The sequence below is a fragment of the Myripristis murdjan genome, chromosome 11 (genome assembly GCF_902150065.1).
Source record: "Myripristis murdjan chromosome 11, fMyrMur1.1, whole genome shotgun sequence".
Classification (NCBI taxonomy): domain Eukaryota; kingdom Metazoa; phylum Chordata; class Actinopteri; order Holocentriformes; family Holocentridae; genus Myripristis; species Myripristis murdjan.
Window position 1 is genome coordinate 3,870,048 of NC_043990.1, and position 16,261 is coordinate 3,886,308.

Here is a 16,261-nt window from a genome sequence, read left to right on the forward strand (position 1 = left end):
AATCGAGCGGTTGTGTTGTTTTTGTGCTGCAGACGGCCAGCGGCTGGAGACGAAGCTGGGCGGAGGAACCAGCAGACACTGTTTCAACAACCTGAAGGCCAACACGCAGTACAAGATCAGCGTGTACTCCCAGCTGCAGGACGGCACCGAGGGACCCGCCGTCACCGCCATCGAGAAGACACGTGAGTCCACAGACGGACACACAGCACGCAGAGGCTCATGGGAAGGGATCAGAGCACAGAGCGATGCCTTCAGATGTCTTCCTCAGTCTGATCAGCAGCCAAAAAAACCCCCAGAGTATTCATTTTATGAAGTTATGAACTGAGAAAGGGAAGACAGTCTTAGCATCTCAATGAAGCTGGAATCAGACGATGTTTCGGGTTTCACTTCATAAATTATTAAAACTATTCATCGATGATTGAGCTAATAAGTTTTCTGTTGCTCAACCAAACGATTAATTGGCTAATTGTTTCAGCACACATCCACAGAAATGCAGCCTCACGTTGTCGCTGTCGAGTCAAAACATGACAACATGAGTTTTGCGATTCAGATTCAGATGGAAATCACATTTTCCTCTGTGGGTCAGATCAACGTGAAGCCAAAGTGTGTAATAAACCCGCCGGTCCACCAGAGGGAAGCGTGTCAGTGTTTTGCTTCATGCAGGAGTCAACGATAACTTCTAACCATCTAACGTTAGCTATAATCCTTGGTTAAGGTGAAGTTAAGTGTTAGGAACGAACACTCGATATCTCACACCTGTCCCATCGAGGTTTGTGAGGTGAGTTTTGGAGAGAAGAGGCTCTGGCCGACACATTAATGGTTCCCAGTTGAGGTGAACCCATGTGGCGCCCCCTGCTGGGGGGCAGGAGCTGTCAGACTGGGTCCAGCCTTGTGGAGTGGCCTGGTCCCCTCAGTGTTTCCCTGCTGCAGCAGATCAGGCCTGTCAGATCAGCTGCTCGTGTTGTGGGGGGGGTACTGTGGGCTTGTTAGGGAGAACGGGCCTGTGCTGAGGGTTCTGCGTGGAACCCAGAACCCTGCAGCCCCAACGCCGTCACAACGCTCCTGACCGCTGGATGGCAGGAAGTTATAATTAGAGGAACGAATCAGAAGGAGCTGCTCCACCTCAGGCTTCAGGTTAGAGCCAGATTATGTTGAATGTCTTATTGTAATCTGATTCCAAATGGTTAAGGTTTGAGTTTATTGGTTTATTGGTTTATTGGTCTCTGTGTAGTTTAAAATCATTAAAGGTCTGAGTTGGGTTAAGGTTAGGGTCAAATTATAGTTATAATCCTATTCTAAAAGGGTTAAGGTCCGGATTACGGCTGGTTTTGGCCTAGTTTAAGAATAATTTAGGATCTGAGTTTGTTTAAGGTTAGTGCCCGGTTGTGGTTAGGGTCTAATATATGATTGTAATCTTATTTTGAAATGGTTAACATTAGGGTTTGGATTGGTTTAGGTCAGGTCAGGGTTAAGGTTACCTAGCAAAGCCTGCCTCCTAATGTGACCTCCTTTATACGACGTCACATCACCGCTCCGTCATCAAACCCTGCATTTCTCACCTCGGTGATGCAAAATGTGACACTGACACGCTTTCCTGTGGTGGACCAGCAGGTCAATTACACGTCTGTTACATGTAAATTCTTGTTGATGAGATGATTTTTCACCCACTGGGGAGGAAATCTTTTCAAAATCAAGAAAATAAGCTGAAAAAATCGCAGCAGTGAAGCTGGAAGTGAGGCGGCTGTTTGTTTGCTGATGAAAAATAAGTCGACTTTGTGGAGATACAGACTTCTCACGTGCCAGCAGCAGTGTGCTAACAGATCAGCTGTCTGTCTGTAAGGCCCTTAAACACATCTGCTAACACACACACACACACACACACACACACACACACATGCACAGGATACATCAGGACATGAACATCATTGTCTCAACCAGAGAAACTTCTCCTCTCCTGCAACGTGAGACCCAAACTCATGTTCACATGCACTTATACATGCATAGGTACTAGAAAACCACTCCCCTCCACCACACACACACACACACACACACACACACACACACACACTGTCACCAGCTGTCTCAGTGTATTAAAGCAGCCTGCTAGCGGCCAGCTGGATGATCACATCATTTTCATCATAAACAGTTTTTATCCTCGTGGGAGCGATGAGCGCCGCAGCTTCCTGCCTCCCTCCTCAGATCGAGCCGTTTGTTCTGCACCAGCGGCCGCCAGCGCTCATCACCACCACCGAGAGGATCATTCCTTCATTTTAGCCTCCGCTCGTCCACAGAAAGTCAGATCAGGCTGTGTGTCCGTTCAGAGAGCCGCCGCTTAAAACTGTTGAGTGAACTCTGAGGTGGACAGAGACGCCGCCGCAAAGTTTCTGGTGAAATCTGGGCGTCCAGCAGGCGCTGAGGCAGCCGGACCGGAGAGTCAGTAAGAGTTCAGCTGCTGATGTGAAGTGAACCTGATGAAGGATGAGAGTCGCTCATGTCAGACGGCAGATTATGTTCTGATTATGGAAGCAGAAATTCAAAAACGGGACAAAGAGCAGCGTGACGCCGCCGTTCAGTCACAGCTAAGAGGCTGCACGCTGGAACAGAACAAAAAAAAAAAAATGTTATGGTTTTTGTTATTGTGTCTTTTCAACAAGTCGGTTCATAGATAGATAGATAGATAGATAGATAGATAGATAGATAGATAGATAGATAGATGAACTTGTCAAAAAAAATGAGAAGTGAGAGTGAAGGGCTGAAGTGTGAACACAACCTGAAGGGAAGGAGGAGGAGGAGGAGGAGGAGGAGGGGCAGAGAATGAAAAAGGAGAACCTGAGGGAGAAATAAAAAGAGAGAGAGGGTGAACAGATGAGGAAAGAAAATGAAAAAGGGCCGGAGAAACCAGAGCGAGTGAATGAAAAAGAGAGAGAGAGGGAGAGAGAGAGAGAGAGGGAGAGCTCCTGCTGTGAGACGTTGGGCTGAGAAATGAAGACTTCAGAAAAGAAGGAATGAAACAGAAAGAGAGAGAGAGAGAGAGAGAGAGAAGGCAGGAGCAGGTATTTTCCCCGTCTCCACGGTGATTTATAGGTTTGTTTTGATGCAAATGAAAGCCAGAGCCTTTCTGTCCAAATGACTCTCCCGTCGCTGCAGGCAGCCGCGCCGAGCGCTCCCTACCTGCCACCGCCGCTAATTCACAGCCACAGGTAGCTGATTTACTGTCTAAACAGCAGCAGAGGACTGAGAGTGTGTGTGTGTGTGTGTGTGTGTGTGTGTGTGTGTGTGTGTGTGTGTTTCCTCCACACAGTTAGAGCAGGTTAGCAGAGACAATTGCAGTCAGATTGAGGCTGCGGCTGCTGCTCTGATCAAGCCAGTAAATGACGCAGGCAGCAGTAATCACAGAGCTGCAGCGCCGCGGGGAAACTCACGCTCTCAGTGTGTTTTCAGACCGTCTGTATGTTTTCTGAGCGCGTCGGCGTGTTAGACGCCTGTGCACGTGGGGATCTGTGTGTTTTTTGAAGATTTGGAAATTTTGTGAATGTATGTGGGGGGACAAATCATGGGCGATAATTGTTTTTTTTTTTTTTTTTATGATGCATATGATCTAATTAAAGGCTTGTGTGTGTGTGTTTCTTCCCTCCACACAGTGTCCATTCCCACCCCGGCGCCAACCAGACCCCCAACCACAACCCCCCCACCCACCATCCCACCCGCCAAGGAAGGTACAGTAAGACCAGACAAGATGTTCTCATGGCAAAAACTGACAGGAATTCATTAAAATTAATTTGACGAACAAAGAGAATTTTTTTTACATTGCTGTGGTGCTTGGTAAATAGCATATTCTGTTCAAATTAAAATTGACGTTTGTAAAAATAAATAAAGAAATAAATACAAATAAAATAAATATTTAAGAAAAAAATTAAAATAATAGTAATAGTAAAAATAAATAATAAAATTAAAAACTAATGCATAATTAACTAACTAACTAAATAAATAATATTTATATTCAAAATTATAATAAATTGAATTCAATGTCTATTAATTTTACCACTCCTAATAGTAATAGTAGTATAATAACCAGTTAAAAAAAAATACTATAAAAAAAAAAACTTTCATTAAAATAAGTTTAAAAAAAAAAAAAAAGTATAGGTAAATAGATAAAAAATGAACAGTGGGTAAATCAAAAAGCTGGTCCAAAACATCATTATTGTGAATTAGGTGGAGCGATTCTGTGTGCATAACAGCGCTGAAAACAGAACGCATATATCTGTGAAAACTGTTAATCATACATAATTATGTGTTAAACATTAGCACAACAGCCAGATTTTGTGATTTAATTGTCCAATTTGATTTAATTTTGCTCTGCCATATTTGTCATCTTTGTAAAGTTTCATCATTTTTGGCTCAGCTGGCCGGTCAGACAGAAAAGTTAAGTCACATCTTAAAGAGAAACTCAACACTGAATCACACAAAGCAGAAAACTCAGGGGATTTAGGAGTACATATTTATAACTGATTTTTTGCTTTCAGTCATCACAGGATATCAGATGGTTAGTAGGATTCATATCTGTTGATAACAATATTTCAGTTATGATCTGAAAATAACCAGAGTTGGATAAGAAAGAAAAATAACTTTTTTTGCTTTGGTTCAATAAGAAATTAAAAAAATCAGTGACTTTAAGGGAAAATATCAGCATGTAGCTCTGTAACGTGATTATAATGTTTTTTTTTTTTCTCTGTTGCTTCATGCACTCGGTGACAGCGACCGAGTTTGGCTCCTGAGTTAGAGTTTGATCAGTGTTGTCAGGTGTGTGTGTGTGTGTGTGTGTGTGTGTGGGAGGATGAAGTGTGTGTCCATATATTCCAGGGCACACTAACAGTCAACCGTCTTCATCTTGTTCATGTACAGTAAATAATGTTAAGCGCTCTCCTCCTCCCACACACTTCATACACACACACACACACACACACACACTTGTGTATGAGGTGATATCTGGCGCGTTGCAGATCTTGAGAAACAGATGTTGTACAAACTCGGAGACATTCACACATTTACACCAACACACAGACAAACGGGGAGACTTTCAGCGTTAATGCGCATACGAACACGTCGAGCGTATAATTTCAGAGATGAACTTTGTGAACGACGGGATGGTGATCGCCTCTGCTCTCGATCTGCTTCACGGCTTACTTTGTTCCCTCAAACCCCGTAATTAGCATTCCTCGCATTTCTGAATCAACACGCACAGAGTTCCTCTCCAAAACGCTGCACACACACTTCACAGGGGCGTAAATCACCTGACAAAAAAAATCAATAAATAACTTAACACACAAAATACCAGGAACTCTAAATAAAGCTGCAAGTTTGGTGAAGATGGGACAATCTTTTCAACTGGTGGCGCCCCCTATTGAGTGATTTCAGCTAGTTTTACACATGTGGCTCAACACTGAAACTTTCAGGTGATTTATAGTCTGATTTATGTCATGCCACTTTTTTTTTTTTTTTTTTTTTTTTTTTTTTTTTTGCATTTGTAGCACCCCCTAGTGGTCAATTTTAATGAACTTTCCTGGGTATATTTCAGGGACTTATGTGGACTGTGAGTTTCGTGATGATTGGCCCAACGGTTGTCCATTTATGTGCTAAGCCACGCCCATTTTGAAGTTCATGGGTCAATATCTTGAAAACCCAATAAGAGATCAACAAGCCTTATGCAACTTTTCATAAGCTTTGTCCAGTGATGATCCACAGCGAATTTCCACCCGGTTGTGTCTTACTGTCTGACTGACTTTGAAACACGCACATCAATTACAATTATGCCCTTTCCAGTTGCTTGCAATGGGGAAAAATTAGGCCACATATCCAAAGCATGTCTATGTAAATATGTAAAAAAAAAAAAAAAAATGAAGATATGATCCAGTTACCAAAAAAATGAGTCTCCACATGCTCCTAAATAGCTCCTTAAATTAATTATCGACCAGAATTTTTTGCTTAACACATATCTCCCATTGACTAATAACGGAGGGTTCAATGGGCCCATATCTCTGGAACCAAACCCTCTAGTGAGCTGGAACCAGCGTCCGTCTGGGGGTTTTCGGGGGCGGTGAACACGCCGGTCTTCACCCCGTCTCTCTACGACCTTCAGGCTCAAAGGTAGAAACATGTTTTCTGCTGTAAATCGGGGCGGACAGATTGGTATTGTCTCAGGTTTTGGGAGGGGGGGACAAACGAGCTCCCCAAACAAAACAAAAGCTCCCCTGAAAGTCCCGTTGCAGCTCACACTCCTCCTCCGCTTCTTGTTTCTTGATGTTGTTTTGTGAAGTGGCCTTCGATTCAGATTCAGTGCAGATTTTCTCTCGTCTGCAACATGCGTCACTCCTCACTCGGTCTCTTAATTGACCTCTGCTCCTGTTTTCATCTTCTTTCTCCCTCTCTCCTCCTCCTCCTCCTCCTCACTCTCTCTTCCACCCTCCCTCCGTCTCGTTCTCGTTCTTGGAGTTATGTTTTTTTTGTTTTTTTTTTCACAGCGGCAGGGTTAGAGTGGCTTTAAATGAGAAGCGAACACAGTTCTAGACTAACTTGATTAATGCTTGCTGCAGGGCCGGTTGTTATTGCGAAGGAAAATAAGCCGTTTGTTTCCCGCTCTTATGTGCTTTATTAAGGGCCAAGTGGATATTTGGAATAAACAAAGAGCAAAGCGACAGATGATTAAATCCTTCTGCCCTTCAATTCGGCGCCGTCTGACTGTTAAATGTGATTATATCGCGGGAGAAAAGGCAGGGATTGGACTGATTTGCTTTCCTCGGGCGCAGGCTCCTCTCAGCCCTGCAGAGAATGGCAAAGGCCTCCGCTGTTTTTAAGATTCACACGACGAGCGGCGGCTCCACGTTTTGCATATAATGAGGCAACGTGGCTCCAGTCGTTTTTAAAGTCAAGCCCTCCTCCTCGAGTCGAATCCATCAAAACTTTGCTTCGCTCCAGAGTTTCTCTGCAGAAGTTGGTCGGGCTGCCCGAGGGCGTCCGACCACGACAAGAACGCTTCCGCAAGAGTTGTCCTTCTTCAAATAAAATCAAACTCTCACACCCGATAGCAGAGTGATAAAACACAAAAAGGCAGACATAAATAAAACAACGGTAAAAGCAAAGAGAGCAGAGAAAAAAATATAAATTTTGTGCAGGTCGAAGGCCTCAGGAGAACATCAGGAAAAGAAAGAGTAGCAACAGAAAAAAAGAAAAAAAAATCATGCTTTTGAAGCCATTTGTCAAAACAATTAGAAATGAATTTGTATAGTACATTTAATGTTTATCTTATATTCTTATCTGAGTATATTTATTTATATTATAGTATATATTTAGATTTGAGAAATGAGCTTCAGATTGGAAGCAAATGAACATCTTGATGTCTTGTACCTTCTTTCCATCATTGCTTGCTCATTATATTTTTTCCAAAGCAAAATGCAAACAGAAAAATAAAACTTATTTTCAGTGTTTTTGATCACAATAGCAAAAAGTCACAAAGGCATAAAACTGAGAGCAGAAACAGCATCAGTCTCTGATAAAGTGAAATGCGTATGATGATGATGGTGAGTAAAATAAATGAACAAAGCAGTAAAGTCAGACAGTGTGATCAGTAAAAACAATCACATAGAAGACAAATCATGAATATAATAAAGAAAATGACAAGTGGAGGCTATATGAACATGTGCAACAGCCTCAGAAACGAAACAAGCAGAAAAATGTGTGCAAAATGTAAAATATGTGCAGTATTTAATGGGTACAAACATTATAAACCGATCCATATTAATGCAATGAGAAGGAATGTGAAGAAACATAAATCTGAAGTTAGCAGCATCATCTGCATCCATCCTCCTGTCCTCCCTTCATCAGCTTCATCGCCCTCCTCTACCTCCTTTATCTCTCTCTCTCTCTCTCTCTCTCTCTCTCCCCTGTTATCTCCCTGTCCTTGCCTACAACAAAAACATGAATCCGCTGAGACTCTGAGATGTTGAGTGGAAAATATTCTGCTGTGATCAGTCGGCCTCTACGGCAGCACACCAGGGCCATTAAATAATTAAATAATAAATTACAGAGCCGGGGGACAAGGGGAGGTAATATTTAGAGGGAAAAAAAATAAGATTAAAGTCATAAAAAAGTTGGATATTCTCTGAGATGAAAGTGGTGAATTTACAAGAGAAAAAAAAATCACAGATTTATGAAAAAAAAAAAAAAACTAGAAAATTCCGAGATTCTAAAGTTGTAAATTTATGGGGGAAAAAATCAAATTCATGAGAAAAAACCTGAAAATTCTGAGATTCTAAAGTAAAAAATTTGCAAGAAAAAAACTCAGAAATTCTGAGATTAAAGTGTTAAATTTAAACTGGATATTCTCTGAGATGTGGTAAATTTACAAGAAAAAAAATCACAAATTTATGAGAAAAAAACTAGAAAATTCTGAGATTATGACGTCACAAATTTGCGAGAGAAAAAACTCGGAAATTCTGAGACTAAAGTGGCAAATTTATGGGACAAAAACTCACAAATTTATGAGACAAAAATTCAGAATAAAAAAATACTTTTCCTTTTTCTTTTTCTGTCCTTGGCTCCACATGTGTTGCCCCCTGCTGGCCATGTCTCAGGCCTGCAGCTGACGACCTCAGCAGATTGTACTTTGACATGGGATTCAGGAACAAGGAGATCCTGCTGGTTTGAGCCCAGAATCAGCAGATTGTTTTCTTCTGAATCGGCCCAAGTCACAGCAACGTCTCTTCAGAGTCCAGATGCTGAGGAGAAGATTGGGATTCTGGGACAAAACCAGCAGGATTTCCTTCTGACTGAATCCCTCAGGAGGAGAAAGACCAATTTTTCACAGTTTTTTTCTCATAAATTTCCGACTTTAATCTTAGCACTTCTTGGACAAGTGTTTTTCTTGGAATATTACCTCCGTCTCCTGGCTCCATACTTTCTTCCCTACTCTGGCCCTAATACACCGTCGTTTGTTTCAGTGTCTCTCTCTCTCTCTCTCTCTCTCTCCCTCTCCCTCTCTCCCTCTCTCCAGTCTGTAAGGCGGCCAAAGCCGACCTGGTCTTCCTGGTCGACGGCTCCTGGAGTATCGGCGACGACAACTTCCTGAAGATCATCGGCTTCCTGTACAGCACGGCCGGAGCTCTGGACCAGATTGGCCCGGACGGCACGCAGGTGACCCGGCCGCTTCATCTGTCGCCTCCATGTTCTGTTCAGAAAACACTCTGAAACATTGTTTTAAGTAAATCTTTATTTCATATCACAAACACACAGATAAGACAGCAGCAGGGGATGAAGATGAAGCACTGAGACACCAAAACAAAGAAAAAAAATAAAATAATAAAAAATAGATTAAATAAATAAATTAATTAATAAATAAAAACTCAAGTGTATGGCAGTAAAACCATGTAAACACCCTGAAAATATTGCCTACATTCATTGTTTTAATAGGTTTTTGTGTTTTGTGAGGAAGAAATTGATAACATATTGTTCCATTTTCCTCATACATAAAAGAATTATTATTATTATTTTTTTTTGGTTTGTAAATTTACATTTGTTAATGTGGAATTTGTAAAGAAGTTAGTAGAACAATAAGGAAAAATGCATTATCGACCATTATCCAACCAAATATAATATTTCTACAGAAAAGAGTAAAATCTAAGAAAATGTTATTAACTATGAAATTATCTTAATATAATATCTTATTATATTAAAGATCTTTCCACAGCCTATATGTAAATTTAAAAGACCAAAATAAGCGGGAATATAAAATAAATTTCAGGAAGCAAATTCACTGGATAAAATCAATGGATCAATTTAAATGAGAATCTTTTACTTCATTTTTTAGAAGATTTTTTTTTTTTTTAAGGACCAAATTTTTTCCAGTCAATATTAGGAACAAAATGACTCCAATAAAATGTTGCTGTCCTGAAACAGAGCTCTTATTTTGGAGTTCATACCTCTATTATAAGAAAAATGAGCTTTACCTAATGGAGATCCAAGTCCCGTCCCCACACTCGTTGATTGACAGGCGATCTCCGGGAGGGGCGGTGCCTAAATCACCGCGGAGACGAGCTGCTAAGCAACAAAGACAGAGACAGGCTAATAAAACGATGAGGATGTGGAGGGTCTCCGCTTTAGAGCAGCACCCAAAGATGTTTTGTGTGGGTAAGACTCCCGCCTCGGTTTGTTTCCTGCTGTCAGAAAATAAAGAATAAAGTAATGAAGGAGGGTGGACGTCCCACCTCTCCACTTGAGGAAACATCATGAGTTGTTTACATACTTTTGCGGGCAGTCATGCAGCAAGGGAGTGTTTTGTTTTGTTTTGTTTTTCTCTTCATGTTTTTTTCATATTCATTCATCCTCCAAGTAGGAAACTCTTTTTCTGTGATTGTGTGTAAAAATATAATCTACATGGCTGGCTCTCAGTTCGGAGCTGTGGCAAAATGAAAACGCCACACACTGCTTTTATTTACCAGAATTACACATCGACAGTGGCCTTCATCACACAGTCTTCACTTCAGTTTCGCATCCCTGTAGCAAAAAGACAGTTACTGTTGTTTCTTGCCCTTTAGTTTCTATTCATCTCAGACTAGAAAAATGTGGCAAATCTTAAAAAAAAAAAAAAAAATTGAGAAGAGTGCTAACCCAAAAATACCCCAAAGTGCTCAAACAGCTATCCAGAGTATGTCAAAGTATCCCAAAAGTTACCTGGGTACTTTTGGGTACATTTAAGTACCTGCTGGAGCATGTTTGGGTGATTTGGGGTATCTGCTTGAGTACTTTGGAGTACTTCGGAATACATTAGAATACATAGGAGTACTTTTGGGTACATGTGCCTCTCTGCCTCAGTTTGCTGATAATGCCAATAGTTCAGAGAGTGCAGACTCAGTTTTACAGACAGATTTCAACAGATTGTATCGGCTCCCCATTTATGGAGCTATGGCTCGAGGATTGCTGCTATCGATTTTTAGAAAGCAGCAATCCTCTAACCATTCCTTTATAAACAGGGAGCCAATACAAGCTGGTACAGATTACAAATTACCTCGGCATTGCGCTCAACCACAAGCTTAAATCTGTGGTCTGACCTCATCTGCACCGAGACACAGCAGAGATCGTAGTTTTCTCAAAATAAAATGTTATCCTGTAATGTCAGCAACAAAATGCTTCAGGTGTTTTGTTGTGCTTTTGTTGAGTTTTATTGTGTTTTGGCCTTCTGCATCATCTGCTGGTTAGAGACGCAGAAAGAGCCTGTCAGGAAAACAGGAACAACAGTCAGGAAACTGCAGGGGGAGTCATGTTATCAAGTATCAGCTGCGTCTGCAGAGACAGAGTGATGAGTAAAAGGTGAACACTGTGAGCGACAGCGTATTAGGGAGAAAAAAATACGGAACTGGGGAGGCTAATATTCCCAAAAAAAAAAAAAAAGAATTTCCAAGATTAAAGTCGTAAATTTACAATAAAAAAACTCAAACTTTCTTTGAGAATAAAGTGGCAAATTTACAAGAAAAAACTCACAACAACCCACTTTTTTTTCTTCATCTTTTCCCCTACCTGTTTTTGAAAGAAATCATATGAATTTGCTTCTGTTTCAAAGGGTCAAAAATGAAACATACTTTAAACCAAGCCCAAGCTCAGATCACTCAGTCATTTTATATATATATATATATATATATATATATACACTACTCACAAAAAGTTAGGGATATTCGGCTTTCGGGTGAAATTTCAGGATGAACCTAAAATGCATTCTAACCTTTACAGGTGAACTTAATGTGACCTTCTGTAAACTTTTGAATGCACATGTCCAACTGTTCAGTGTTTCAGTACTTTTTGCACAAGTTGCTGTTCTCTAACAAGGAGTTTAACGGCAAAATTCACATCAGGTGTTTGATGCTCCAGCTCATCGAGGTCGTATCATTAGGGAACGGCTGCTGGAGACTGGGGTACCTCAGATGGAGTGGCCTGCACTTTCTCAGACCTGAATCCCATAGAAAACCTATGGGATCAGCTGAGTCGCCGTGTAGAGGCTGGAGCTCTTTACCCCAGAACCTCAATGTCCTGAGGGCCGCCCTTCAAGAAGAGTGGGATGCCATGCCTCAGCAGACAATAAGTCGACTTGTGAACAGCATGAGACGTCGTTGTCAAGCTGTAATTGATGCTCAAGGGCACATGACAAGTTATTGACACTGACATTTTTTGTTGTGGTATACCCACCACTGTTGTTGGCTTTTGTTTCAAGAAATTGTTTGAGATGAGGAAATCACCAGTGTATGCTTCTACTTAAATGCCCTACTTTCATGATATAATATCACTGTAGCATGAACATTTTACATTTTCCATAAATTTCACCCAAAAGCCAAATATCCCTAACTTTTTGTGAGTAGTGTATATATGTATGTATGTATATATGTATGTATGTATGTATGTATTTATTTATTTATTTATTTTTCATATGGTCGATGTTCCTGTGTCGTCTCCCAGGTGGCCATCGCCCAGTTCAGTGACGACGCCCGGACGGAGTTCAAGCTGAACTCGTATAACGACAAGCAGCGGCTGCTGGACGCCATCAACAGGATCTCCTACAAGGGAGGAAACACCAAGACAGGCGAGTTTTTACTGCCTCATGAGACGTCCTCTCCCAGAGCCAGAGAGGACGTCTCACATTCAGGCTGCTCAAGTGGAACTGCAGCAGATAAAGCAGTATTCCCTCAAGGAGCTCTAAATCCATGAAAGACACACACACACACACACACACACACACACATACATACATACAAGCACACAGCTGCCTAATAACAGTATCACTATTTATCAAACAGCAGGCTACCACAAACAGAAAATTAAGTCTGTGTGTATGTGTATGTGTACGTGTGTATGTGTGTGTGTGTGTGTGTGTGTGTGTGTATAAGGCTGCACACTTTAGCTTTAGTATGTGTGTAGGCATGTAGACATTGTCTCTGTGTGATGTGTGTGTGTGTGCATGCACATTTCTATGTGTGTTTATATATCAGCATGTGCACAGAAACCTGCATTGAGTGTGTAATTGTCTTTGTTTGTATGTGTGTGTGTGTGTGTGTGTGTGTGTGCAAAGATCCACATGCAAGCAATAGTGCATTCTCACTTTCATGCCCATGTGTGCATGTATGTGTGTATGTGTGTGTGTGTGTGTGTGCGTGTTTGTATACACACATGCATACCCATGTATGATAACATGAATATACAAATGCTAATGTTCAGTGTGTGTGTGTGTGTGTGTGTGTGTGTGTGTGTGTGTGTGTGTGTGTCTACATGCATATTTCTGTGTACATTTACTAATCTGCATGTGCACGACAACCTGCATTGTGTGCGTGCTTGCCCTTGTGTGTGTGTGTGTGTGTGTGTGTGTGTGTGTGTGTGTGTGTGTGTAATCAGAGCGGTTCTTTAGGGAAGCAGACACCGGCTCGGTCATTAATCAGTGTTTATGAAGCGGTGAGGCCCGTTCCTCCTGCAGGGAGCGAGCACATTTCTGTCTCGCTGCTCCGGAAACCTCCGCCGCTCCTCTCCATTAGGCCGCGGCGCTTCAGGAACGCCTCGTCCTGCACCGTTCAATTAAGAAACTGTTTCCTCCGGGGTCCCCAGGGGCCCGGCCGCCACTTGACTGCTTGATTCACTTGATGCTGTACTTGATGTTTTTATTATTATTATTATTAATATTATTATTAAACTGCGGCACACAGGTTCATCAGTTTGCCTCAGCTCTCTGGAGCCTCAGCTTGTCCGAGCGTCAGCACTTCGCGTCTCCACGGACGCCCTCATGGAGAATTGTGTTGATACAGCAGAGGTTTCAAAATGAAGAAGGTCTGAAGAGCGTCTCTGACCAAAAACTGCTTTTTTTTTTTTTAGCAAGAAATGTGAAACTTGCAACGGAGCCATCAGCGAGAAGTTTTACTTTTTAACTGCTGCTCAGCTCCTGTTTTGGTGACTGTTCAGTTTGTTTTGTTGCTGAAAATGAAGGACAGCTGCAGGGTTTCTTGACTTTAGAGGATCACAAGTGTAAAATAAGGCCTTTACATCACAACACTGTGTTTCTGTTTCAGCTGGCCGGCCAGGTTCCTCATGTTTCCACAGTATTTTAGCTTGTAGTGGCATCGTTTGCATGTTATGTGTCAGGTGACCTGTCTTTTCTCCGAAATCCAAAATATTTCCATTACGCTGATTTATTCCCAGGAGGGGGTCGATATCCTTTTTGTCTTTTTCTGCCTGCTGTGATCTAGCTGGCGCCAGCGCTGTTTGACCGATAAGGAAGTCGGTGTTGCTTGTATGGAAATGCTGACAGAGACGTGCCATGGGAATTTCAAAATAAAGGTGTATCTCTAAGATGATGATACGGATCGATATTTTCCCTTATTATCAATGATAACGGATTGTTGTATCATTAGATTGATGCATTGATTGAGATCAGTGGATCATTACACCCATAAAAAACTAAATGAACATTTTTATGTATGGAAACAGCTGTTCAAGCTGTGCTGTGTAAGTGGGATAATTCACTATGAGGCAGTCTTCTTTCTTCTTTTATTTTTTATTTCTTTTGCTGGAAGACTCCCTTACATGATGACTGGTGTTGCGTCTTACACCCAAAAAATGTGAGTCTGACTCCAGTAACAGTGCCCTGGTTCACTGAACTGGAGTTTTGTCAGCTTCCCCAGGAGAGGCTGGATTCTTTTTATTCCTTTGGTTCCTTCGGAGTGTGGACCTTGGAGGAGCTGTGAGATTGCAACAGATTTTTTTTCTTTTTTTTAGAGACAAAATCCAGGATTTGCTTGATATGAATCTTTATGTGATGCACGGCCACGGAAAAACTGAGGTACTCCGTCTTTGAGGGAAGCAGATTTATTACTTGAGCGAGGCGACTAAACAGACCAACGCGTATCAACTCGCAGTCGTCTTCAGCATCAACTCAAATTATATCACCACAAGAGGGCGCTAGACTTGCCCCACTATAGAGCACCTGTCATATGAGCCACTTGATCACTTCTTCTCCCTCTGCAAACTGAGATTTTATTTTTAACCTTGTTTATCCAAAAACGTGCAGATTTATCAGTCCCTCTGTTGTCTTCTTATTGGTGGAGAGACAGGATGATTGACAGGTCTCTCTGTCCTATCAGGTCGGGCCATCCAGCACGTGAAGGAGAACATCTTCACGGCGGAGGGAGGGATGAGGCGGGGAATCCCCCGGGTGCTGGTGGTCCTCACCGACGGTCGGTCCCAGGACGACGTCAACAAGGTTTCCAAGGAGATGCAGATGGAAGGTCAGACACTGAGTGTTATTATGGGATGTCAGAATGCCAGATACTAAAGACAGCTTTCAGTGCGTTCCTCTCTTACCTGCACAGTAAACACAACTGGAGATGAATCCTGATTTAAAAGACAGTTTGAAGCCAAACTGTGAACATTTTGTTTTATATTAATTAACCATCTGATTTACACGTGCACTGTAAAAAATGTTGAGGCATGAAAAGCAATATGGAGAACAAAGCCTTTCCAGCTTGTGGAGTTTTTAGAGTTGCTGCAAAAACATCTCCACATTAACAAGCCATTTTAGTCTCATATCCGTGGTAATTATCATTTGGTGTTTTCTTTTTAATCTGCCGGTTGGATAAGATAATCCCACTTGTGGAAACAAGGCAGAATAAGGCAGATCAGCCCATTAGGATGGAGAAAATGACACTTCTGCCAACAAGTTGATTAGCATTGGAAACAACTGGCAGATTTTTTTTTTTTTTACCTTGTTGGAACAAAAACAAGATTTGAACTGCAGGTGAGACTGAATGACTTGTTAAGGTGGAGGTTTGATGTTTTTATTCTCTCTTAACAATCACTTTTAATGAGTCATAGTTTTCACAGCAAGGCGCTGTTTTCCTGCCGTTTCACATATTATCACCTCTGATTTCCCTCTTTCTGCTCTCTCTCTCTCTCTCACTTTCTCTCTCTCTCGCTCTGCAGGCTACATCGTGTTCGCCATCGGCTTCGCTGACGCCGACTACGGCGAGCTGGTGAGCATCGCCAGCAAACCCAGCGACCGGCACGTGTTCTTCGTGGACGACCTGGACGCCTTCAGGAAGATCGAGGAGAAGCTGGTGACGTTCGTGTGCGAGGCCGCCACCGCCAGTGAGCAACCGCACTTTCACCTTCCAGTTCAAAAGGCACAGAAACACAGAAAGTGAACGGGTAGAGCACCAGCTGTGGTGTTCACTGATGTCTGTCG

The 16,261-nt window shown here is 42.0% G+C and overlaps 1 protein-coding gene across 1 annotated transcript in view; it reads left to right on the top strand.

Annotated features, from left to right (window-relative positions):
- col14a1b (collagen, type XIV, alpha 1b) overlaps nt 1-16,261 on the top strand; it is a 247,931-nt gene that overhangs the window by 149,962 nt on the left and 81,708 nt on the right. The window contains exons 23-28 of the mRNA XM_030063880.1: nt 33-182; nt 3,642-3,716; nt 9,047-9,186; nt 12,496-12,619; nt 15,162-15,305; nt 16,000-16,164. Of these exons, the coding sequence (XP_029919740.1) occupies nt 33-182; nt 3,642-3,716; nt 9,047-9,186; nt 12,496-12,619; nt 15,162-15,305; nt 16,000-16,164 (798 nt within the window). The remainder of the gene's footprint in view (nt 1-32; nt 183-3,641; nt 3,717-9,046; nt 9,187-12,495; nt 12,620-15,161; nt 15,306-15,999; nt 16,165-16,261) is intronic.